General features: G+C 35.7%; 2 protein-coding genes across 7 annotated transcripts in view; one reads left to right on the top strand and one right to left on the bottom strand.

The window, feature by feature from the left end:
* The window catches only part of TENT5D (terminal nucleotidyltransferase 5D), an 89,554-nt gene extending 68,177 nt beyond the window's left edge, over positions 1 to 21,377 (bottom strand). The window contains exons 1-4 of one of the 2 annotated variants that reach the window (XM_067722575.1): positions 21,220 to 21,377; positions 14,538 to 14,610; positions 12,238 to 12,294; positions 11,376 to 11,445 (exon numbers count right to left, since the gene is read on the bottom strand). The gene's annotated coding sequence lies outside the window, so the exon portion shown is untranslated. The remainder of the gene's footprint in view (positions 1 to 11,375; positions 11,446 to 12,237; positions 12,295 to 14,537; positions 14,611 to 21,219) is intronic. The other variant, XM_067722576.1, reaches the window with a different exon arrangement.
* Positions 21,378 to 21,530: 153 nt separating this feature from the next.
* The window catches only part of LOC137217515 (charged multivesicular body protein 1B2-like), a 43,298-nt gene continuing 39,743 nt past the window's right edge, over positions 21,531 to 25,085 (top strand). For 2 of the 5 annotated variants that reach the window (XM_067724450.1, XM_067724453.1), the window contains exon 1: positions 21,531 to 22,095. Coding sequence is in view for 1 of the 5 variants with exons in the window: in XM_067724454.1 (XP_067580555.1) it covers positions 21,719 to 21,734 (16 nt within the window). In the remaining 4 variants the exon portion in view is untranslated. Of the gene's footprint in view, positions 24,449 to 25,085 lie in introns of all 5 variants that reach the window. The other 3 variants (XM_067724448.1, XM_067724449.1, XM_067724454.1) reach the window with 3 other exon arrangements.

The following is a 25,085-nucleotide window of genomic DNA, read 5'->3' on the forward strand; positions in this document are numbered from 1 at the left end:
AGCACAATAACATATTATTTTTTTCCCTTTTTGGAAACAAACTTTTAATTTTTTTTATAAGAAAAGGGGTTATGTAACATAATATCATGGTGAGTGGAAGGGGAGTTAGGTAAAAAAAAAAAAAAAAGTTCAGTTGTTCATTCCTTTGTAACATCCAAGTAAAAAAATATGTATAAAAATACAAAATACAACTACGGGCTCTTTAATAACAAGCACCCATTCCAAATATACGTTCAATCTAAAATTTGGAACTTGCCCTTTTTGCTGTTTGGGTAGTTCTTTTTTTTCCATTAAGCCCTGTATAGTTGTCTCATTCACTTCTATTAATTGAAAAAAAAGTCATTCATATATTGTTATATAATTCTATGTATAGCATTCCTGTTCTTTTCCCTAAACCTACTGCCACACAGCTTGTCCAAACCAACAGGCTATATTTGAGACAGTGCTTGTAATAAAAACTTTGGTTGTGCAAATGGTTTTGCTTTTTTTTAATTTTTATTTTTCTCTTAAACCCTTACTTATCTCCTCTCTCATTTGTGAAGGAAATGAACTTTGTGTTAAGTGCAATACCACTCCCACTTCCCATTTCCACATACTACCCTCTTTCAATGCTCCACTCCTATCCTACTCCTAAGGAGATACCAAGGTGTAATTTCCCACCCAGGCCTGCCCTTTCTGGACACCATTACATCTTCCAGACCTTTTTCCTTTCTGTACTGAAACTTACCTGTGCTTTATCGCCTCTAGATTTTGAAGCACTTAGCCCTTAACAAACTAATTCATGCTAAATAGTTGCTGGCTATAATGTGTTATTCTCTTTAGGGAATATTAAAACAGGATTACATAAGAATCACTGATATTGAAAATTTCTGGTGTATGAGTGGATGGTGATAAGATTTACTTTAACAACAACCTTCCAATCATACTATGTCTCATATAGGCAATATGTTATAGGAAAAACTAAAAGGACTAGATTAGAAGGGAGGATATCTATATTTTAATATTGATTCTAATATTGTGTGTGGGACTTGGCAGTCACCTCACCACTTTGCACCTCAGTTTTCTCCTCTGTAAAATGAAAGGGTTGGACTAGATCACTACAAGCCTTAGAATCTCTAACTTTATATAATTCTATTCTACATCTACAGAAGGTTAGCTATACCAAAGACACTGCATAAAACTACTTTGCTTAATTTGGATCTACTAAAATTTTCAAAATTTTTTCAATATGTAGGATTATCAATGGTTCTTCTAATGTACATATCTTTGTCTCAAATATCCAGAGAAGTTGAGCTACTGCTCTGTAACCTTTCTGAACACAAACTATCAAATGTCACACACCGTTCTCCCATGTCATGAGCAAACAACAATCTGCAATCTTCCTAGGTAACTTCCAAAGACCAATAAATTGTGTTGAACTTTATTCTGTACTTAAAGGAAAACAATCATGATTTACTAAAACCTGTTTTCTAGTTCTAGTTTATACCAAATCTAAAATTAATTTTGTTTACACCAAAATTCTGCTTTAAATCACATACAGTTAACCAGTCTGAACAGGAACCAATGCTATCAATTTCTAAAATGAATGATTCAAACAATCAAAATATTCTCCAAATATATCTGAACGAAAATGGTATTTCTTTTGGTTCAAATGCCTAAATTGGGTTCACCTTCACTCTTCTATTAGAATTGTGTGGTAGTTGATATCCCATCTAATAAGATGGTATTAGTTTAAAATTTATTCAAGAGAACAAATGAAAAGAATACACCTTTCAATACTAACAACCTCAGTTTTATTCACAACTTGCAAATTGTCTCATTATTCACATGCCACTGAGTTCTTTAGTAATAATGAGACCTTACTGTGGCATCATTGTTTTTGTGTTATATTAAGTGCAAAGTGATAAAAATGTTGATGTAACTATACATAATACAGTAAAATATCTAATGATTTATGTTTGCTTACGTGTAAAATAGTGCAATGATGCCATAAATGTCAACTGATAAACAAGGGACAACTGATTTCTCAGCCTCACTCATCTGGTTCTGAAACCTGTAAAACTATTTTAATATCATACAGCGCTGAACTATACTTTAAAGATTGCCATCTTTAACCTCTACTACTTAGGACAGAGTTAACTGGGGAAGTGGTACTAAGATATTATCCTTGCTATGCTTCTTTGATTGGTAGTGTTTTCAGTCAGTGAATATATGCCATGGAATAAACAAGAAATACAGTACCTAATTATATAAAAACTAGAGTTTTATAGTGTCCCAGTTAGGATTTAAGGTGGAGTTATTGACTAAACCAGCACAGGCATACCCCTGAAGTGGAAATAGGTATTAATCCTTACCCCTGTATCTTCAATACTGTCATTCTACCAATCTGGAATTACTTTCCTTTTCCCCTTGGCCTATCCTATTCTTTTAAGTTTAATGTCTTCCATAAAACCTTGAGCATTCTAATCAACAATGATCTCTTCTATACCAGCCCTGCAAAGTTAACACTTAATGTTATCTAATTGTTTAATATATGCTGGTTTGATTCCTACAACTGAGTTGTAACTTCCTTGAGGACAGGATTCATGTCTTACATTTCTTTTTCATACAGAGTGTGAGGAAATAGAAGGTATCAATAAATGTGTGATAACTGATTAATTAGATTCAACAAAGATATCCCCTATTATGCCATTAGTACAAAGACATTATGGGGAGAACCTATCTACAAAGAAAAATTCTCCAAAAGTAATTAAAACCATGGGTCTGGGCTTCCCTGGTGGCACAGTGGTTGAGAGTCCGCCTGCCGATGCAGGAGACACGGGTTCGTGCCCCGGTCCAGGAAGATCCCACATGCCGCAGAGCCACTGGGCCCGTGAGCCATGGCCACTGAGCCTGCGCGTCCGGAGGCTGTGCTCCGCAACGGCAGAGGCCACAGCAGTGAGAGGCCCACGTACCTCAAAAAAAACCAAACAAACAAAAAAACAAAACAAAACAAAAAACATAGGTCTGCTTCATGAAGAAAAGGAAACTGTTGGTTGCAATAAAATTGGTGTGTTCTCTCTGGTAACTGACTATACTGCTGAACTGAATGAATAAGCATTTTCAGAACTCTAATGGAAAACTGATGAATTTATAAAAGTGATAACAAAAGATCAAGATAAAAAAATTAATTACATGGGACTGAGTGAACTGATGAGGATGATTATAATTTTTGTGACTTTGTTTGAATAATAAAAAAAAAATTGGTGTGCTCTCTGTGAAGTTTCTGATCGCAACTTTTCCTATGATTACAAGCTTGAAGATAGTTCTTTGTCTATTCCATTTTATAGAGGGCCAGTATTTAAAAGTTCTTACTATATTTCTTTCTATCACTAAAATGCTTCATATATAGTTTAAAAATAATAATAAAACAGGACTTGCTTGCTGTAACACTTAATAACATGGTATTTTGACATGGTCTTCTTTTTAGCAATTCATAATGAAAATTGTCTTGTGTTGTCAGGGAGGACACACTTCTCTTGAAAGGTATTCTAACCAGAAGGGCACTTTACTTTTTCTAATTTATTTATTTATTTATTTATTTTTGGCTGTGTTGGGTCTTCGTTGTTGTGTGGGGGCTTTCTCTAGTTGCCATAGCAGGGGCTACTCTCTGTTGTGGTGCATGGGCTTCTCATTGTGGTGGCTTCCGTTGTTGTGGAGCATAGGCTCTAGGCACGTGGGCTTCAGTTGTTGTGGTACGCGGGCTCAATAGTTGTGGCTCATGGGCTCTAGAGCACAGGCTCAGTAATTGTGGCACAAGGGCTTAGTTGCTTCGCGGCATGTGGGACCTTCCCGGACCAGGGCTCAAACCCGTGTCCCCTGCATTGGCAGGCAGATTCTTAACCACTGTGCCACCCAGGAAATCCTAGAAGGGCACTTTAATATATGATATTTAATAACTGCAAAATTGCAGGATCATCAGTCAATTAAGTTGTAATTATATCATTCGTAAAATCAGGAACAATCTTGCTAGCACCACAATTGATAATTTTTTTATCACTATCAGCCCAAAGACATCTAAGGTTCATAAGAGAGTATTTTCCACTGCTAATTCTGTGGGATGTTGATTCAAGCTCAGTTTCTGACTGGTATCAAAAGTATCTAATGTGTTAAGATCTAAAGAATCTGATATTTGTATTAAACAGGGAGTTCTCAACTTTAGATATACTATTCACTTAAGGAGGAACATGATTTTAACAGACATTTTTGGCTATTGAAAATAGCGTAAAAGTTTCTCTTTTCTTTTCAGCCATTAATCTGTTCTAAATTTCTTACTCCTCAAACATTTGCATATCTCTTTCAATAAAAGATATGTAGGGTGAGCGGGCACCACTGAGAAACTGTGAGGGCGCGGAAGTGGCTGACATGTGGTGGCTTGAGGACCAGAAGACGAGGGCCAAAAAAGAGCCTGAAACTGCTTCTGACAGAGGAACCAAGATGGTGGAGTAGAAGGACATGCTCTCACTCCCTCCTGTGAGAACACCAGAATCACAACTAGCTGCTGGACAATCATCGACAGGAAGACACTGGAACCCACCGAAAAAGATACCCCACATCCAAAGACAAAGGAGAAGCCACAGTAGGAGGGGTGCAATCACAGTAAAATCAAATCCCTTAACTGCTGGGTGTGTGACTCACAGACTGGAGAACACCAATACCACAGAAGTCCACCCACTGGAGTGAAGGTTCTGAGCCCCACGTCAGGCTTCCCAACCTGGGGGTCCAACAACGGGAGGAGGAATTCCTAGAGAAACAGACTTTGAAGCCTAGTGGGAGTTGATTGCAGGACTTCTACAGGACTGGGGAAACAGAGACTCTACTCCTTGAGGGCACACACAAAGTAGTGTGTGCATTGGAACACAGGGGAAGGAGCAGTGACCCCAGGGGAGACTAAACCAGACCTACCTGCTAGTGTTGGAGAATCTCCTGCAGAGGCGGGGGGTGGCTGTGGCTCACCATGGGGAAAAAGACACTGGCAGCAGAAGTTCTGGGAAGTTCTCCTTGGCGTGAGCCCTCCCAGAGTCTGTCATTATCCCCACCAAAGAGCCTAGGTAGGCTCCAGTGTTGGGTTGCCTCAGGGCAAACAACCAACAGGGAGGGAACCCAGCCACACCCATTAACAGTCAAGCAGATAAAAGTTTTACTGAGCTCTGCCAACCAGAGCAACAGTCAGCTCTACCCACCACCAGTCCCTCCCATCAAGAAACTTACATAGGCCTCTTAGATAGCCTCATCCACCAGAGGGCAGACAGCAGAATCAAGAACTACAATCCTGCAGCCTGTGGAACAAACCACATTCACAGAAAGATAGACAAGATGAAAAGGCAGAGGGCTATGTACCAGATGAAGGAACAAGATAAAACCCCAGAAAAACAACTAAATGAAGTGGAGATAGGCAACCTTCCAGAAAAAGAATTCATAATAATGATAGTGAAGGTGATCCAGGACCTCAGAAAATGAATGGAGGCAAAGATCGAGAAGATGCAAGAAATGTTTAACAAAGACCTAGAAGAATTAAAGAACAAACAAACAGAGATGAACAATACAATAACTGAAAGGAAAACTACACTAGAGGGAATCAATAGCAGAATAACTGAGGCAGAAGAACAGATAAGTGACCTGGAAGACAGAATGGTGGAATTCACCGCTGTGGAACAGATTAAAGAAAAAAGAATGAAAAGAAATGAAGACAGCCTAAAAGACCTCTGGGACAACATTAAACACAACAACATTCGCATTATAGGGGTCCCAGAAGGAGAAGCGAGAGAGAAAGGACCAGAGGAAATATTTGAAGAGATTATAGTCGAAAACTTCCCTAACATGGGAAAGGAAATAGCCATCCAAGTCCCGGAAGTGCAGCGAGTCCCATACAGGATAAACCTAAGGAGAAACACGCCGAGACACATAGTAATCACAGTGGCAAAAATGAAAGACAAAGAAAAATTACTGAAAGCAACAAGGGAAAAATGACAAATAATATACAAGGGAACTCCCATAAGGTTAACAGCTGATTTTTCAGCAGAAACTCTACAAGCCAGAAGGGAGTGGCATGATATACTTAAAGTGATGAAAGGGAAGAACCTACAACCAAAATTACTCTACACAGCAAGGATCTCATTCAGATTCGATAGAGAAATCAAAAGCTATACAGACAAGCAAAAGGTAAGAGAACTCAGCACCACCAAACCAGCTCTACAACAAATGCTAAAGGAACTTCTCTAAGTGGGAAACACAAGAGAAGAAAAGGACCTACAAAAACTAACCCAAAAAATTAAGAAAATCGTCATAGGAACATACATATCAATAATTACCTTAAACGTGAATGGATTAAATGCTCCAACCAAAAGACACAGGCTTGCTGAATGGATACAAAAACAAGGCCCATATATATGCTGTCTACAAGAGACCCACTTCAAACCTAGGGACACATACAGACTGAAAGTGAGGGGATGGAAAAAGATATTCTATGCAAATGGAAATCAAAAGACAGCTGGAGTAGCTATACTCGTATCAGATGAAATAGACTTTAAAATAAAGAATGTTACAAGAGACAAGGAAGGACACTACATAATGATCAAGGGATCAATCCAAGAAGAAGATATAACAATTATAAATATATATGCACCCAACATAGGAACACCTCAATACATGAGGCAACTGCTAACAGCTCTAAAAGAGGAAATCAACAGTAACACAATAATAGTGGGGGACTTTAGCACCTCACTTACACCAATGGACAGATCATCCAAAATGAAAATAAATAAGGAACAGAAGCTTTAAATGACACAATAGACCAGATAGATTTAATTGACATTTATAGGACATTCCATCCAGGAACAGCAGATTACATTTTCTTCTCAAATGCACATGGAACTTTCTCCAGGATAGATCACATCTTTGGCCACAAATCAAGCCTCAGTAAATTTAAGAAAATTGAAATCATATCAAGCATCTTTTCTGACCACAACGCTATGAGATTAGAAATGAATTACAGGGAAAAAAACGTAAAAAATACAAACACGTGGAGGCTAACCAATACGTTACTAAACAACCAAGAGATCACTGAGGAAATCAAAGAGGAAATCAAAAAATACCTAGAGACAAATGACAATGAAAACACGACGATCCAAATCCTATGGGATGCAGCAAAAGCAGTTCTAAGAGGGAAGTTTATAGCTATCCAAGCCTACCTCAAGAAACAAGAAATATCTCAAGTAAAAAATCTAACCTTACAGCTAAATGAACTAGAGAAAGAAGAACAAACAAAACCCAAATTTAGCAGAAGGAAAGAAATCATAAAGATAAGAGCAGGAATAAATGAAACAGAAACAAAGGAAACAATAGCAAAGATCAGTAAAACTAAAAGCTGGTTCTTTGAGAAGATAAACAAAATTGATAAACCATTAGCCAGACTCATCAAGAAAAAGACAGAGAGGACTCAAATCAATAAAATTAGAAATGAAAAAGGAGAAGTTACAACAGACACTGCAGAAATACAAAGCATCCTAAGAGACTACTGCAAGCAACTCTATGCCAATAAAATGGACAGCCTGGAAGAAATGGACAAATTCTTAGAAAGATATAACCTTCTAAGGCTGAACCAGGAAGAAATAAAAAATATGAACAGACCAATCACAAGTAATGAAATTGAAACTGTGATTAAAAATCTTTCAACAAACAAAAGTCCAGGACCAGAAGGCTTCACAGGTGAATTCTATCAAACATTTAGAGAAGAGCTAACACCCATCCTTCTCAAACTCTTCCAAAAAATTGCAGAGCAAAGAACACTCCTAAACTCATTCTATGAGGCCACCATCACCCTGATACCAAAACAAGACAACGATACTACAAAAAAAGGAAATTACAGACCAATAACATTGATGAATATAGATGCAAAAATCCTCAACAAAATACTAGCAAAAACTGAATCCAACAACACATTAAAAGGATCATACACCATGATCAAGTGGGATTTATCCCAGGGATGCAAGGATTCTTTAATATATGCAAATTAATCAATTTGATACACCATATTAAAAAAATTGAAGAATAAAAACCATATGACCATCTCAATAGATGCAGGAAAAGCTTTTGACAAAATTCAACACCCATTTATGATAAAAACTCTCCAGAAAGTGGGCATAGAGGGAACCTACCTCAACATAATAAAGGCCATATACGACAAACCCACAGCAAACATCATTCTCAATGGTGAAAAACTGAAAGCATTTCCTCTAAGATCAGGAACAAGACAAGGATGTCCACTCTCACCACTATTATTCAAGATAGCCTTGGAAGTCCTAGCCATGCCAATCAGAGAAGAAAAGGAAATAAAAAGAATACAAATTGGAAAAGAAGTAAAACTGTTACTGTTTGCAGATGACATGATACTATACGTAGAGAATCCTAAAAATGCCACCAGAAAACTACTAGAGCTAATCAATGTATTTGGTAAAGTTGCAGGATACAAAATTAATACACAGAAATCTCTTGCATTCCTATACACTAATGATGAAAAATCTGAAAGAGAAATTAAGGAAACACTCCCATTTACCATTGCAGCAAAATGAATAAAATACCTAGGAATAAACCTAGCTAGGGAGACAAAAGACCTGTATGCAGAAAACTATAAGACACTGATGAAAGAAATTAAAGATGATACCAAGAGATAGAGAGATATACCATGTTCTTGGATTGGAATAATCAATACTGTGAAAATGACTATACTACCCAAGCAATGTACAGATTCAATGCAATTCCTATCAAATTACCAATCACATTTTTTACGGAACTAGGAAAAATAATCTTAAAATTTGTATGGAGACACAAAAGACGCCGAATAGCCAAAGCAGTCTTGAGGGAAATAAACTGAGCTGGAGGAATCAGACTCCCTGACTTCAGACTACACTACAAAGCTACAGTAATCATGCCAATATGGTACTGGCACAAAAACAGAAACATAGATCAATGGAACAAGGTAGAAAGCCCAGAGATAAACCCACGCACCTATGGTCAACTAATGTATGCTAAAGGAGGCAAAGATATACAATGGAGAAAAGAAAGTCTCTTCAATAAGTGGTGCTGGGAAAACTGGACAGCTACATGTAAAAGAATGAAATTAGAACACTCCCTAACACCATACACAAAAATAAACTCAAAATGGATTTGAGTCCTAAATGTAAGACCAGACACTATAAAACTCTTAGAGGAAAACATAGGAAGAACACTCTTTGACATAAATCACAGCAAGATCTTTTTTGATCCACCTCCTAGTGTACTGGAAATAAAAACAAAAATAAACAAATGGGACATAATGAAACTTAAAAGCTTTTGCATAGCAAAGGAAACCATAAACAAGACGAAAAGACAACCATCAGAGTGGGAGGAATATTTGCAAAAAAATCAACAAAGTATTAATCTCCAAAATATATAAAGAGCTCATGCAGCTCAATATTAAAGAGACAAACAACCCAGTCCAAAAACGGGCAGAAGCCCTAAATAGACATTTCTCCAAAAAAGATATACAGATGGCCAAGAAGCACATGAAAAGCTGCTCAATATCACTAATTATTAGAGAAATGCAAGTCAAAACTACAATGAGGTATCACCTCACACCAGTTAGAATGGGCATCATCAGAAAATCTACAAACAACAAATGCTGGAGAGGGTGTGGAGAAAAGGGAACCCTCTTGCACTGTTGGTGGGAATGTGAATTGGTTCAGCCACTATGGAGAACAGTATGGAGGTTCCTTAAAAAACTAAAAATATAATTACCATATGACCCAGCAACCCCACTACTGGGCATATACCCAGAGAAAACCATAATTCAAAATGATACATGCCCCCCCACTGTTCATTGCAGCACTATTTACAATAGCCACGTCATGGAAACAACCTAAATGCCCATCAACAGACGAACGGATAAAGAAGTTGTGGTACATATATTCAATGGAATATTACTCAGTCATAAGGAGGAATTAAATTGAGTCATTTGTTGAGACATGGATGGATCTAGAGACTGTCATACAGAGTGAAGTAAGTCAGAAAGAGAAAAACAAATATCATATATTAACGCATGTATGTGGAACCTAGAAAAATGGTATAGATGATCCGGTTTGCAGGGCAGAAGTTGAGACACAGATATAGAGAACAAACTTATGGACACCAAGCGGGGAAAACCGCAGGGGGTGGGGTGGGGATGGTGGTGTGCTGAATTGGGTGATTGGGACTGACATGTATACACTGATATGTATAAAATTGATGACTAATAAGAACCTGCTGTCTAAAAAATAATAAGAAAGAAAGAAAGAAAGAAAGAAAATGTAACTGGATATGAAGACAGCTCTCTGAATGAAACGAATAATTCTATTTTTAAAAGTAATAATAAAACTTCATCAACATTAAAAGTGTACCAAGTTTCAAATATATGCAAGTAAATCAGTTGGTTCCAGGGGTCAAAATCATATAAGGAATAAAATAACCTGGTCCTAAAGAAGATTATAAATTAATAGATGAGGTAAGGCATACATAAAAGAAGATAATAACAATTTATGTAAGTAACCAAAGTTGTTTACCAGTGTAATTACTACAGTGATTGTATCATTCTGAATATATGATACCAAATTTTTAAGGGGCATCTTTTTAGAAGTTGCTGGGCTTCTAGGACACATATACACTCATGCACCTGGCATAAGACTATTAACTAAATCTTCATCTTAACTGCAATGCATCCTATGAATTCCAGTAGACCTCTTTGGATCTAAAGTATAGAAATCTAGGATGAGCTTGAGATTCCTTGGTCAAGCATAATTTTTAAATTAACCAAAAGAGTTGTACTGAGGATGAATATGAGAATTAGTAAAAAAAAGTAAAAAAAATTAGTATTTTTTTTTAAAAAATTAGTAAAATTACTAATTTTTTAAAAAATTAGTAAAAAAAAACCAAAAAAACAAAATTAGAGAAAGGTTAATAACAAAGGAGAGAGGAACACTAATAGAGTAATACAACTTCAAACAAAAGAAATGTAGAAGAATAATATATTGGAGCATAGGCTTGTCAAATGTATATCTATAATCTTTTTTCTTTTATCCACAGCTGAACAACTATTTATGCAAATCATACTTTATTTATTTATATAATTATCAAAGGGAATTTTCAAGATGATCCTTTCTACCCTGTTCATAAGTGCACCTTAAATGATGGGTTATCTGAAGGCTGAAATAAAGAATGAAAGGCATAATTCACACCAAACTGATAAATGGTTTTTATCAAGTTATATAACCCCTCTTTTTTCCTCTAATTTATAAATTTGTGTCTCTTTAAACTTTATCACTTACCTCCAAATAGTGAACTTCAGTTAGATAGATGTGAAATATTGGATGATTTCTTTTTGACAAAGAATTAAATCTGAAAAACAGAAATAGAAGGTTATTACTTTTTCTGTCTGGATAATTGCCTAGTTCTGATTAAGCTTCAGCTTAGGACCTGACTTAAAAATAAATTCTTATTTTTCTTTACATTCTTATCAGAATTTGTCTTTTAACAGGTTGCCTCTTTTATTCTAGTTTTATCATGGATCAAGTGATACATAAGTATATTTCCCTCTATATGTTCACATGCCTTACCCAATACCCATCTTAGGAAAGTACTATATACATGGAAGTGTTAAGTTTTAGTATATCTCAGCTATAACTGACTAACAATTGTCTTTAAAACCGTGAGGTTCAGAGAGGATGGAAGTATATGACAAACCTTCTAGACCAGAGCTATGCAAATCAAATAGGCACTTAACCTGATATATTTATCCTTTGTAGACTTTTGCCTGATACATTCATCTTGTCCTATAGATAGTCTTTCCTTCTGACTGAATAAGAGCATAATAAAAGCCATTCTGGATCAGACTCAGAGTCCATCCAGCTCAGTATTCTGCTACTGATAATGTCAGCTGTGCAGTGCTGAGCACACAGGAGGCAATCTATTTCATTGAATGGTTCTTGAAATAAGCAGGCATGTCTGGCTTCTAAGGCACCAGTTCCCAAATAAAAGCCAGCTCTTCCACAAAATGCATGCAAATTTAACTCCTTTTTGAATCTTCATTTCTCAGTACATAAAACCTTTTAACATATAAAATAGTACTTCTTTTATTTTAAAATAGCTATTTCTATCCTATGTCCCAGTAATTCCACTTCCAGTATATACCTTAGAGAACTCTTGCAAATGTGTACAGTGAGACTCAGTGAGTCACAGCAGCATTGCCTATAATTGAAAGAAAAATGAAAGCAGTCTATTAATGTCCATCAAGAGGGGAATAGATAAATAAAATGTGGCATATTAATATGATGGGTTATTATATATATAAATGTAGATACATCAACACAGATAGATCTCAAAAACAATGCTGAGTAAAAAGTATGGAACCTGGGGGCTTCCCTGGTGTTGCAGTGGTTGAGAGTCCGCCTGCTGATGCAGGGGTCACGGGTTCGTGCCCCGGTCCAGGAAGATCCCACATGCTGTGGAGCAGCTAGGCCCATGAGCCATGGCCGCTGGGCCTGCGCGTGCGGAGCCTGTGCTCCGCAACGGGAGAGGCCACAACAGTGAGAGGCCCGTGTACCGCAAAAAAAAAAAAGTATGGAACCTGGACATATACTATATGTAATATTTATGTAAATTTTAAAAACATATACAAAATATTGTATATTATACATGAATGTATATTTATGCATGTAAAAGGATACACAATACCTCATAAAATAGTTGTCTTCAAGAGGGAGTATAAAGTATAAGATTAGTAAGTGTGGTAAAGGGAGAATTCAACTTCATCTATATTGTTTATTTTATTTTAAAAAGGACTTGAAAGAATTGTGACAAAATCTTGACTTCTGTACATTCTTGGAGGAGGTGGAAACACAGGTGTTTACTATATTATTCTTTATATTTTTTAATTAAAAATTTTCTCATAAAAATAAAATTTCTAAAACTATAAAAAGAATCATTTAATATTAGAAGCATGTTTACTGTTATTTAACTTATTAAAAATAAAAAACAATGACTACTTCCTTCTAACATTGAGTTGGATGAGTCATAGAAAGATCACCTCTTCTTAGTTGCTCAAGATTCTAGAAGCAAATTCATATTTACTCTACCCATACACTCTATGATTGTACACACTGACTCAATCAACATTTACCCATTGTTTCTATACAGAAGAATATTAAAAAGTATATTCTGATCAAAGCCCCTCTGGCACTTGTAACTGTCTTTCTCTAGCCCTTCTCTTGACATTAATTCTTTCTCAAGGAATGGTTAACATAAATGCCTAAATTTTTCCAAGCACCAAAGGCATGCTTTTAAATCAGTCAGTATGGTTTTCTCTTTTGTTTCAGATACTTTCCTTGATGATGTTTACTCTTTGTGGGGGGGGGTTGTTTTGTTTTGTTTTTGTTTTCTGGTTTTTGTTTGTTTGTTGGCTAGAGAGGACATTACTTAGTTACTATGTCTAACTGTCTGAGAGCCTCTATTCTAACTATTCCAACATTCAAGATAATCTCACAATAAACCTAGGAAATAAATACTATTATCCCTGTTTTTGCAACTGAGGAAATTGACACATAAAGAGGTTAAATAACTTGTCCAAGATAAGCAGCTATTCAGTATAAGATCCAGAAAGTCAAACCCAGCTCTGAATGATTCCAAATGCCTTGCTCTTTCCGCTGCCTCCAAAGTGAAAAATTTTGCAATGATTTAAAAATCCTTTCCTGGGTATAAATTTTACTAATTATAGTAAAATGGTTTGAAACTTAGAGATGTTATGTTGCTTTGATCTTGCTATGGTTATTCCTGAAAAAGAGTAAGCGTAAAGATGTTTTTGTTGCTGTCATTGTGTGTCTATCAGTTTAATATAAAGGCAGTACTAGATCATTCTAGAGCTAGAGCAGTGGTTCTTAACTGGAGGTGATTTTTATCCTCTAGAGGATAGTTGGCAATCTCTGGAGACATTTTTGGTTGTCACAGGTTGAGGGGCAGGGGCTTACTGGCATCTAAGGGGTAGAGGCCAGGGATACTACTAAACATCCTACAACATGTAGGACAGCCCCTAAAACCAAATAATTGACCAGACCAAAATGTTTATAGTGCTGGTTGAGAAACCTTGATCTAGAGGTAAGAACAGTGGACCACACTATAGCTGATTTTGAAGAAAATAAAATTCAAAAATCAAAGAATATAAGTACTAAAATATAGAGGACTTGAAAAATGTACAAAGCATGCTAACTCTGTTTTAAACAATCACTAGATAAATTTCTAAAACCAGGGGAAGGACTTTGACAGAATTTTGACTTGAGATTCCAAAATTGATCTGGGATGAAAAGTAGTAAGAAAGTAATACTAAATAAAAGTAGTATCTGGAGCTAAGTGTATAGGTTCTGTGGCCAGTAAAATGGGGTACAGGAGTAGAGGATAGTCTTTTAAGAGAGCTAGTATTTTGTTTGTTTGCTTTTTACCTTGCATTCACCTGCTCTTCTGATAAAAGTCTCTTATTTTTGCTTTCTCTTAAGAGTTTTTTTCAAACAGCTCCTGGATGGTAAAATAATAGAGATAAGGAAAAGCTTTATTAAAAATGAGTTTCTAAGCTTTTCTTCTAAAATCAGGAACAAGACAAGGATGCCCACTCTCTCCCCTTCTAGTTAACATAGTACTGGAAGTCCTAGTCATAGCAATCAGAAAAGAAAAAGAAATGAAAGGCATCCAAAATGGAAGGGAATAAGTAAAACTGTCACTATTTGCAGATGACATAATACTATATATAGAAAACCCTAAAATCTCCACCAAGAAACTACTAGAACTAATAAGTGAATTCAGTAAAGTTGCAGGATACAAGATTATTATACAGAAATCTGTTGCTTTTGTATACACTAATAATGAACTATCAGAAAGAGGAAGCAAGAAAACAATCCCATTTAAAATTGCATCAAAAAGAAAAAAAAAACCTAGGAATAAACTTAACCAAGGAGGTGAAAGACCTACACTCTAAACACTATAAGACATTGAAGGAACTTGAAGATGATACAAAGAAATGGAAAGATATCCTGTGTTCATGGACTGGAAGAATTATTATTATTAAAAGGTCCATACTACCCAAAGCAATTTACAGATTTAAGGCAAGTCCTTTCAAAATACCCATGACATTTTTTCACAGAATTAGAACAGATAATCCTAAAATTCATATAGAACCACAAAGGACCCTGAATAGCCAAAGCAATCTTGAGAAAAAAGCACAAAACTGGAAGTATTACGCCCCTGAATTCATTCTATACAACAAATCTACAGTAGTCAAAACAGCATGGTACTGGCATGAAAGCAAACACATAGATCAATGGAACAAAACAGACAGCCCAGAAATAAACCCAGGCACTTTTGGTCAATTATTTACAACAAAGGAGGCAAGAATATACAATGGAGAAAAGACAGTCTCTTCAATAAGTGGTGCTGGGAGAAGTGGACAGCTATATGTAAAACAATGAAATTAGAAAATTTTCTCAAACCATATAAAAGTAAACTCAAAATGGATTTAAGACCTAAATGTAAGACCAGAAACCATAAAATTCCTAGAAGAAAACATAGGCAGTACACTCTTTGACATAATTCTTGGGAATATTTTTTTGGATCTGTCACCTAAGGAAAGGGACACAAAAGCAAAAATAAACAAATGGGACCTAATTAAACTTAAAGTCTATTGCACAGCAAAGGAAACCATTAAGAAAATGAAATGACAGCTTACTGAATGGGAGAAAATATTTGCAATTGATATGTCTGATAAAGGATTTATATCCAAAATATATAAACAGCTCATACAACTCAACATCAAAAAATAATTAAAAATAGGCAGAAGAGCTAAATAGACATTTTTCCCAAAAAACTCATACAGATGTCCAATAGGCACAAGAAAAGATATTCAACAACTCTAATCATCAGGGAAATGCAAATCAAAAAAAACAATGAAATATCACCTCACACCTGTCAGAATGACTGTCATCAAAAAGATAACAAATAACAAACGTTTGAGAGGATGTGGAGAAAAGAGAACATTAATACACTGTTGATGGGAATGTAAATTGCTTATAGCCACTATGGAAAACAGTATGGACGCTCCTCAAACAACTAAAAATAGAACTACCATATGATCCAGCAATTCCACTCCAGAGTAAATATTTGAAGAAAAGGAAAACAGTAATTCAAAAAGGTATATGTACACCAATGTTCACAGCAGCATTACTTACAATAGCCATGATATGGAAGCAACCTAAGTGTCCATCAACAAATGGATGAAGAAGATATATATATATATATATATATATATATATATATATGCAGTGGAATCTTCAAAACATAAAAAGACTCACAGATACACAGAACAAAGTAGTGGTTAACACTGGGTAGAGGGATGGAGGAAGGGGATTAAGAGGTACAAACTACTATGCATGAAATAAATAAGCTACAAGGGTGTAATGTATAGAACAGGGAATATAGCCAATATTTTATAGTAACATTAATGGAGTATAATATATAAAATGTTGAATCACTTATGTTGTATTTCTGAAACTAATATAAATCAACTATACTTCAATTAAAAAAGAAAAATAAAAAGTTAATTTCTCTGTGAACAGTTACACCTATATTAAAGAATTTCTGAATCATTCAACTCTCAAAACTATTTTGGAATCATCTTAAGTGGAAAGATCTCTAATAACAGCAAATGCTTTGTTCTTTCTCACAATATCACCCTTTAAGAATCAACTCACTGATTATTCAAGTTTAAAAAGATTTCCTGGCAAAGAGAAATTTTAGTGTTGAGTGCTCTGTTACAATAAAAGTTTCTATAGAAATGTTCTTTCTGATAACTATACATTGCAATCACCAAATATTACCATTTCTTATTAAAATAACAATGAAATAATAGAAATTATCACATATAGAAATGGTAAATATGTGGAGGGATTTTTCCTAATTACCCAAGACTATTTTTTCATTATTTTTCTGTTCACTTGAACCTTACATTCAGATTCTCATCTTGTCTCCTTTTGCTCATCTCTCATTTCCTAATTATAAACTGGATAATTTTTCAGGTCACCTATGGCAGCCACTCAAACCAATTCCTCTTGTCTTTAAACTTCTATTCCCACCTCGTCTTCTATTTGCCTCAGCTAAAAGAGCTTTACCTCGTCTATAGCTCTAATCTCTTTCACCTGCCACTTAAAGAGTGCTAGACCATGAAATTTTGAAAATCAAATAAAACACAGGAGAACAATGAAACCAGCAAGGTGTTCTTTGTCTGCCTAGGAAAATAGTTTTTCATTATGAACAGGAAAGACCCTCGTTTATACCTTGCTAGGATTTCCAAGAAACTGAATACTCTGCTTATAGAAATTATAAAGACTGCCAGCCAGCTGGAATAATTCTTCATTTTACTCTTATGCTAAATGGGTACTTGAGCTATAGAAAGCAAGGACAAGTGGTCTTATTCATGATTCTTCCTTGCCAATCTGCTACGTACATTCAAAAGTACTGGATTAGGAATCAAAGGGTCCTGAATTGAATACAGACTCCATTTGCTCAAAACTTGCTCAGGCTGGAGCTTCCCTAGTGGCGCAGTGGTTGGGGGTTCGCCTGCCGATGCGGGAGACGCGGGTTCGTGCCCCGGTTCGGGGAAATCCCGCGTGCCACGGAGCGGCTGAGCCTACGCGTCCGGAGCCTGCGCGTCCGGAACCTGTGTTCCGCGGCGGGAAAGGCCGCAGCGGTGAGAGGCCCGCGTACAGGAAAAAACAAACAAACAAACAATTGCTTAGGCAAATCATATAATCTCTCTGAGCTTTGTTTTTCTTTTTTTTTTAATTGGTAAAAAGGATAATAATGCCTGACAGTTTGCCTCAGGTTACTTTAAGTATCAAACGAAATGATGTATAAGAAGCACTTTGTAAACCATGAAGTTCCATCCAAATTGAGTTATTTTAGGCAGAATAATAAGATTTATATTTCTCTATATTAGAATTTTCATTTCCAGTACACAAACAGACGCAAAATATAGACTTCTGAGCCCTGCTACAAACTTATTCTATCAGAATCTATAGAGGTGAGGCCCAACCATCTGTATTTTTAACAAGAACACTAAAGTTTGAGAGGTACTATATAATGCACCATTCTCTTTTCTGATGTATTCCTTTCTTTCTACTTCAAGGAAAGTTTAACTGTCATGTACCATTTAATTTTCTAATCATCTTGAAATTGTTTGCTAAAATATAACAAAAACGTTGAGTTGTCACAAAACAACCTAAATTAAATTTTAAAAATTAAGTAATTTAGATTTCAACTGCAATTGTTTTATAAATGTTTTTAACTTTAAAAAGGAAAGCTTGTTCTTTGTAATACAATGGATTGCAAAATATTTAGAGAACTAAGAATGAAGAATCATGAAAATAACTCAATTTCCTGGGAGAATTATAATTACCACATTAGCTTCATTCATGCTGAAGTTTAACACATTCAATAGCTGCTGAGTTAAGACACTATATTGGTTCTTTACATCTCAATTATCCCAGTAAAAATTCAAGATCTCTTAAAACACACCTAAGTTTCAATAGGTGAATTTTACCATATCTGAGTTTATCAATATGTGACTTATTTTGTTTCAGTTAAACCTTCTTATTTAGAGTTAACTAAGTCCCAAAAGAACAGTTTGGGAGGTCCTATACCTATCATCTTTATCACTATAGCCCTGTTCTAAGAGTGAAAGAAGAAAAAGGTAGTTGCCTATCTAGGTTAGACAGGGTAGGTGGTATTACTAAATCTGGTAGAGTGGAAGAAACAAAGCCAATATCTAAGATAACCCAAAACAACAGGAAATATGACTAAATGCAATGAACAATGAATGAATAATTGTGCCTAGGGTGAGAGAGTAAAATTATATTTTAAAGACTACATCTGGCTTTAAAAACACTAACCTTAATCATCACTATGATAAACTAAACATTTCCATATTTCATACTAACATGTTTAGGAGACTAAAATAAGTTATTGATCTTAGTGTTTAATCAGAGTATGTGTTAATATAACACCAATATATTCTTAGAGGCTATATTAATGTGGAAACAACCCAAATAACCACCATCAGGAGAATAGATGAATAAATTATGATATATTCATACAGTAGAATACTCTATTTCAGTGAAAATGAATGAACTATGGTTACATGTAGCAACACAAATAAGGAACATTATGATGAGTTACAAAAGCAAGTCAAAGAAGAAAGAAAAAGTTATGATTTCATTTACACAAAGTTCAAAAACATGCAACACTAAAGAACATATTGTTTAGGGATGCAAATACTATTGGTAAAACTATTAAAAAAACAGAGAAAATATATATAAATTTGAGACAGTAGTTGCCTCGAAAGAGGGAAGGAAAGGAATGTGATTAGGAAAGGAGTACATAAGGGAATTTATAGGGAATGGTAATTTTCTTTTCTCATAATGGGTGATAAGTCACAGGAGGTTGTTGTATTGCTTTTGTTTATTCTGTACTCATGTTTTACAAATATTGTTTTATAGGCATTCAATGTTTAATAAAACAATTAAAATTTGATGTATTTCCTTTCTCTGTAATATATTTGCTCTGTCATAAAACAAGTTTATGATTTTAACAGATTTCAATTCTTTGCTTTCAACAGCAGCAGTTACAACTGAATATGCATATACATTCAATAGTTCTATTACTGTGCCTAAGATCAAAAGAATTATTAAATCTAACTTTAAGAAATAAGATGTCCAAGGAATAATATGAGGGCAATTTCTGGAGTAAACATTAGTTTAGAACTCATAAAAATAAAAACAACTTCTTAATCTTCTAAGTGGTTAGTAAATCAAAGATATAGGCTATGTATTTTTTTTTTTTTACTTTAGATGGACAGCAATAACAAATTCCTAACTGGACAAATCTCTTCAGATTTTAACTTTACTAAAAACCTGATCCCAACCTAAGAAGTTCTACAATTTGCAAAAATACTTTAAAAACACTTTTTAAAAAAGGCTTATTCTTTTAAAAAAGAATATAACTAAAATACATAAAACTTGGAAATGCTTAAGCTTTAGTGGATTGTTCTGTCAACATGTGGATTTATTGAAAGAGCTGTGTTAACACATATTAAAAACCTAGGGACGAACTTTTTAAAACACTTTTTTTTTTTAACTTTTTACCAAAAAAAGAATTCTCAAACTGTGAAATACAGTTAGTTGTTTACCTAGTATGGAAAGTGATGAAACAATAATGAAATCTGTCAACTTTTGTCTGTCTCCATAAAAGTAAATCTTGCATCCCAAATATATACATATGGAGAGATATAAATAAAAATCTTTATACAGTTTCATCTATGGATGTGGTTTACAGATTGTTCTTCCCCAGAACTATACTCAAAAAGGTTTTTCCAGCATTAAGGGTTTTATAATTCGATAAGTCTGAAGCCTACCAATAGTCAACACAAAAGAGTGAAACACTAGCTTTTTGAACCATTTTAGTTTTCAACAGGAAATGATCCTAAAGGTAAAAAGAGGCTTAGCCAATTATTTACTCATTCTTTTCCCCACATATTTAAATATTAACGATAAGAAAAATTTAAACGCCAAGCTTATAAAATTCCTCCATAAGGGTATAATTATTCTAGCTATTTTTCCCCCCAAAGTAGTATCTCTGAGCTCTTTCTTGGAATGTCTAAGAGTTTTGAATTGAAATGCAGCGACACCAACGCCAAAGATTCCCTTCCTTCCCATAAATCTAGAGATTCAGCGTCTAATTAATTACCTTTGGATATATTAATAACTCACATATAAATGCTAACCGCTATTTAGCATTTCTATTAACCTCCCGTCCATTAAAGATTTGGTAGTAATTTTCATATTTTACACCATCTATTATAAAATAATAATAAACTATTTATTACGAATATATATTTCACAGCAACTTCACCTCTTAAACCTAGGCTTAACTTTTTTCGTCCTCCCCATCTAACCAAAAACTTTAGGATCATATCCTTTTTAACACTTTAATTGAACCTCACAACTCAAAACTACCAACCCCGCTAATCCCTTATTTCATACGATTATAACTTTTTTTTAAAGTACTTTAAAAGCCCTATACCTTTTTCCTTCATCCGTAAGACAAGCTCTGAGAACAAAAGTGAGGGGTCAAGGATAGTGTGAAATCTGAGGGAAGAGGTGGGGCAGAAGGTTAAAGAGAGTTTGGAGTAGGACAAAAGAAAGAACTAGAAAAGTAAGCTGGGTGACGAAAACCGTTAGGCGCTGGTTAGGCTTGGGTGCAGCTAAGGACACGAAGGGGAGGGGCTTAACCTCTTGCGCTCTAACCCCCAACGCACGGAAGCGACTGCCACACACCCTATCCGCCTCTCAGAGCAGCAGCCATTTTGGCTTTGCCCCAGCTCCGCCCCTCGGACGCGGACGGCTCCATCCCCCCACGCGCACCCCACCCCCGCCTTCTTCGCGCAGAAACAGGAAGTAGGATTGCGGACCTAGGAGCCAGGCCGGCAGCAGCTCAGGACTAGAGTCGCGCTCCGAACGCACTGCAGTCAAATCCTTGCCGCTGCCCCTGGCTGTCGCCTCCCAAGAAAAGTCGTGGGACCATGTCGAATATGGAGAGTATCCTTTCCTTTCTTAAAAGTTGCTGCTAGGGCTTAAAGAGGTGGGAGAGAGGAGGGCCTGGGGCCCTGGAAGGTGCCTGGTGGTGACCTTTTAGGTCTAGTTGAGGAGGGGTGAGGGTTCTGACTCCGATTGGTAGGCTTTGGCAGCTTATTTTGTTTTGTTTGTTGTTGTTTTCCTGGTAGCCGCAAGCATCCTGAATCAGGGGACGTGGGGCTGCTTTGAGAAGATTACTGAACACGAACCCTCCCTTGTTGAAGGCTACTGTCACCTGTTCTTTCAGGGAATTTATCCATTTCTGAAAAATCGAAGGAGAGTGGTGTGGAAGCAGGCGACAGTTTGCCAGAGGTTTGGGGCAGAGGTATAGGTTTTGAATGGGTAACGAGGGCAAATAATTTTTGTGGAACTTCTTCCTTTTTCTGGATGGAGGTGACTGGTAATGAGTTCTTAATACCAGCCCTCCGAACTAAGTTGATTGCTTGCTTGTTAATAATCTGATTTAGCACGTGAGGAAACTCATAGTTTCCTAAAGCCACAAAAATCCATCAGTTGCACCTGTGTTACCACTTAAGCAATGTGTTCAAGGTTAGGAACCAAGCTGTGTGAAGCTCTGAATTGAAGAAGGATGAGGTGGTTTTTTGCAAGTGAAATACCATCACAGGATTTTCATGTCGCTGTCCTTCTTCCAGAAATTGGCATTACAGAAATAGAGTACTTTGATATCTTGCTATTGAATGAAACTTGGCAAAATAACAAAATTGGGTCATAGAAATTCTCTGATAGCTCATATTGAAACTATATTCATTCATTAATTTGTAAGTCTGAAATATAGAAAGACATTTGGTGAGAGTATTAAATTATGTAAACTGTACTGAGAATATTGGTAACATATTTGGTGCTGAACTGGCCAAGATAAACCAAGAATAAAATGTGAACCTTTGTGGAGGTGCAGAAATAGGTCATTTCATGAACAGAGTAGATGACTAAAAGGCCCAGTTTAAAGGATATAATTTATAGAAGTGTAGTTGTGTTAGATGATTTTTATTAAAGCACCATCATAAAAGAGCACTGGATTATGAGTCAGAAGATCAATTTCCAATCCCAGTTCTGCCTTTTAAGAAACATGTGAGTTAGAACAACTCATATAGCCTCTGTTATGCAATGTTTACTCATCTGTAAACATACTAACTGACCTGTCAGCCTTATAAAGCTCTTGTGAAGGTAAAATGAAATGTAAGGGCTTACTAAATTACGAAGTTTTGAACATGTTAAGTATTAAGAAGTGAAGTACAATTTGCTATCTTTTTCGCCAGATCTTTTGGAAGGGTTTGAGGTAATAACTCTAAAACTGCTTTTATTTCCTACTTTAATAATGCAAATTACTTTTGCTCACCTAAAAACCTACTCTATGTGATTTCCAATAATAAGATAGTTACTAATTTTCTTTCACTGAAAAGTGTGTATGCCTGACTATAATTAAAATTAATGGTACTATTATCAGTAGTTTAATACATAACAAAAATGAACTGTAACTACTCTTAAGTCCATCAAAGGAAGTGAGGACTTCATTCATACCGTCTGGCAGTGGTTAGTTCTCTTGGTCCTTTTTTTAGAATCCAGACCTTTTCCTTTGAGTATAGAGGAAGAAAATGACATATGGGCTCAGACCTGTCTTTCATAAATAAATAACTTGAACTGAAACTTGAGTAACATTGATTTGTCACCTATTTGAAATGCAGAAATCTCATTGTTACAGTATGTAAGAAGAATAAATGTGCTAACACAATTGAATTAGCATGGTAATTGTGACTTCTGTCCTTGGGCAGATAGATACACTGAAGTTATGTTGGATTAGATCCAATATCATTTTAAACAACTTGATGGAATAGCCAAATTTATTTATTTTTTAAAATTTTTATTACAGTATGTTTGCTTTACAATATCATGTTAGTTTATGCTGTATGGCAATGTGCCTTTTCCTGGGGAAAATATTTGTCGCTGACATCTCTTTCTCTAGGGGATTCTAACCTGAAAAAGGTTGAGAAGCAACGAAGTAGATAATAGGTACTGTAGACATAGAGTAAAGAAAGGGATGTTGTGAACTGGACTGGTATCATTGTCTCCTTTTGTAGTCACCTAGACAGATGAGACTGTGTTATAGGCAAAAATTGCCAGCTACCTTAAAAATGCTCTCCATTGTGAATGGCTTTACATCCTAAAGCAGAATTACAGATCAGAGTCTCTGAGGCTTTGCTAGTGTTGACAAATGTATTGTGATTTTTTAACCAAGATATTAATAATAGTTCAAATTTTGTTTTTTAAATATCACCTGACAGTAGTCTTACAATGTATGTCCTGACTTGCTAGTAGAATGTTGTCTTACAAGAAGTATTTTATGTAAGGAATGCTTATCGTTCATCATTTGATGCTATTTGAGGATCAGTTCTGAGCAATTCACTATGAAAGTTAAAATGCAAAAAGAGAAATAAGAGTTGAGCTGGCTTTGAATTCCTTCTTGTTCTTCTATTCACAGTTAATTACCCATCTCTAGGCTTCAGTTTTCACATCTGTACAATGAGGGAAGTTGACAAGCGATCTCTAAGGTTTCTTTCAATTCTGAAGATCTCCCTGAGTTTCTGTGTTCCCAAACTCTACCTCCCAGACATACACAAGGGATGATGAAGATGCTGGGAGCTGAAAAAGAGGAAAGTTGGGTATATAATGCCACTTTTTCTCATCAAATGTATGAATAACCATCTATGGTATGGCACCACTGCTTTATTCTGGAGCAGGCAGGTGCTAGTAGAACATTCTTATTCCTTCCTCTTACCTCCTTTGTTTTCAACCTTTACTTCTATGTAAAGGATTGTAAAATCCTACTGTTGGCACTTGGAATCAAATAGCTTTCTGCCCTACTATGTTGGGATAACTTACTTTCCCTTGGAGTTGCTCCACCGACTTCAGAGAGGTAGGCAGGACGTAAGAGTTCTACTATGAATTTCTGCTAGTAAACTGACTATAACCGTTTTTCTTGAGGAAGCAGATTGAAATCTTAGAGCAAGGTTTCCTTCTGTATGCATATTAAATATATGGAACCCTAATGATTGTTATTTAAATTTTAAAGCAATAATCTATTAAGGCATAGGTGATTTCTCCCCTTTGCCTGTCAGCAGTGTGATTGCTATTAAATGAAATCACACAGAATGTTTTTTTTTTCCTTTTTAAATTTATTTATTTTTGGCTGTGTTGGGTCTTCGTTGCTGCATGTGGGCTTTCCCTAGTTGTGGAGAGAGGGGGCTACTCTTTGTTACGGTGCGTGGGCTTCTCATTGCAGTAGCTTCTCGTTGCAGA

The sequence above is a fragment of the Pseudorca crassidens genome, chromosome X (genome assembly GCF_039906515.1).
Source record: "Pseudorca crassidens isolate mPseCra1 chromosome X, mPseCra1.hap1, whole genome shotgun sequence".
NCBI classification, from domain to species: domain Eukaryota; kingdom Metazoa; phylum Chordata; class Mammalia; order Artiodactyla; family Delphinidae; genus Pseudorca; species Pseudorca crassidens.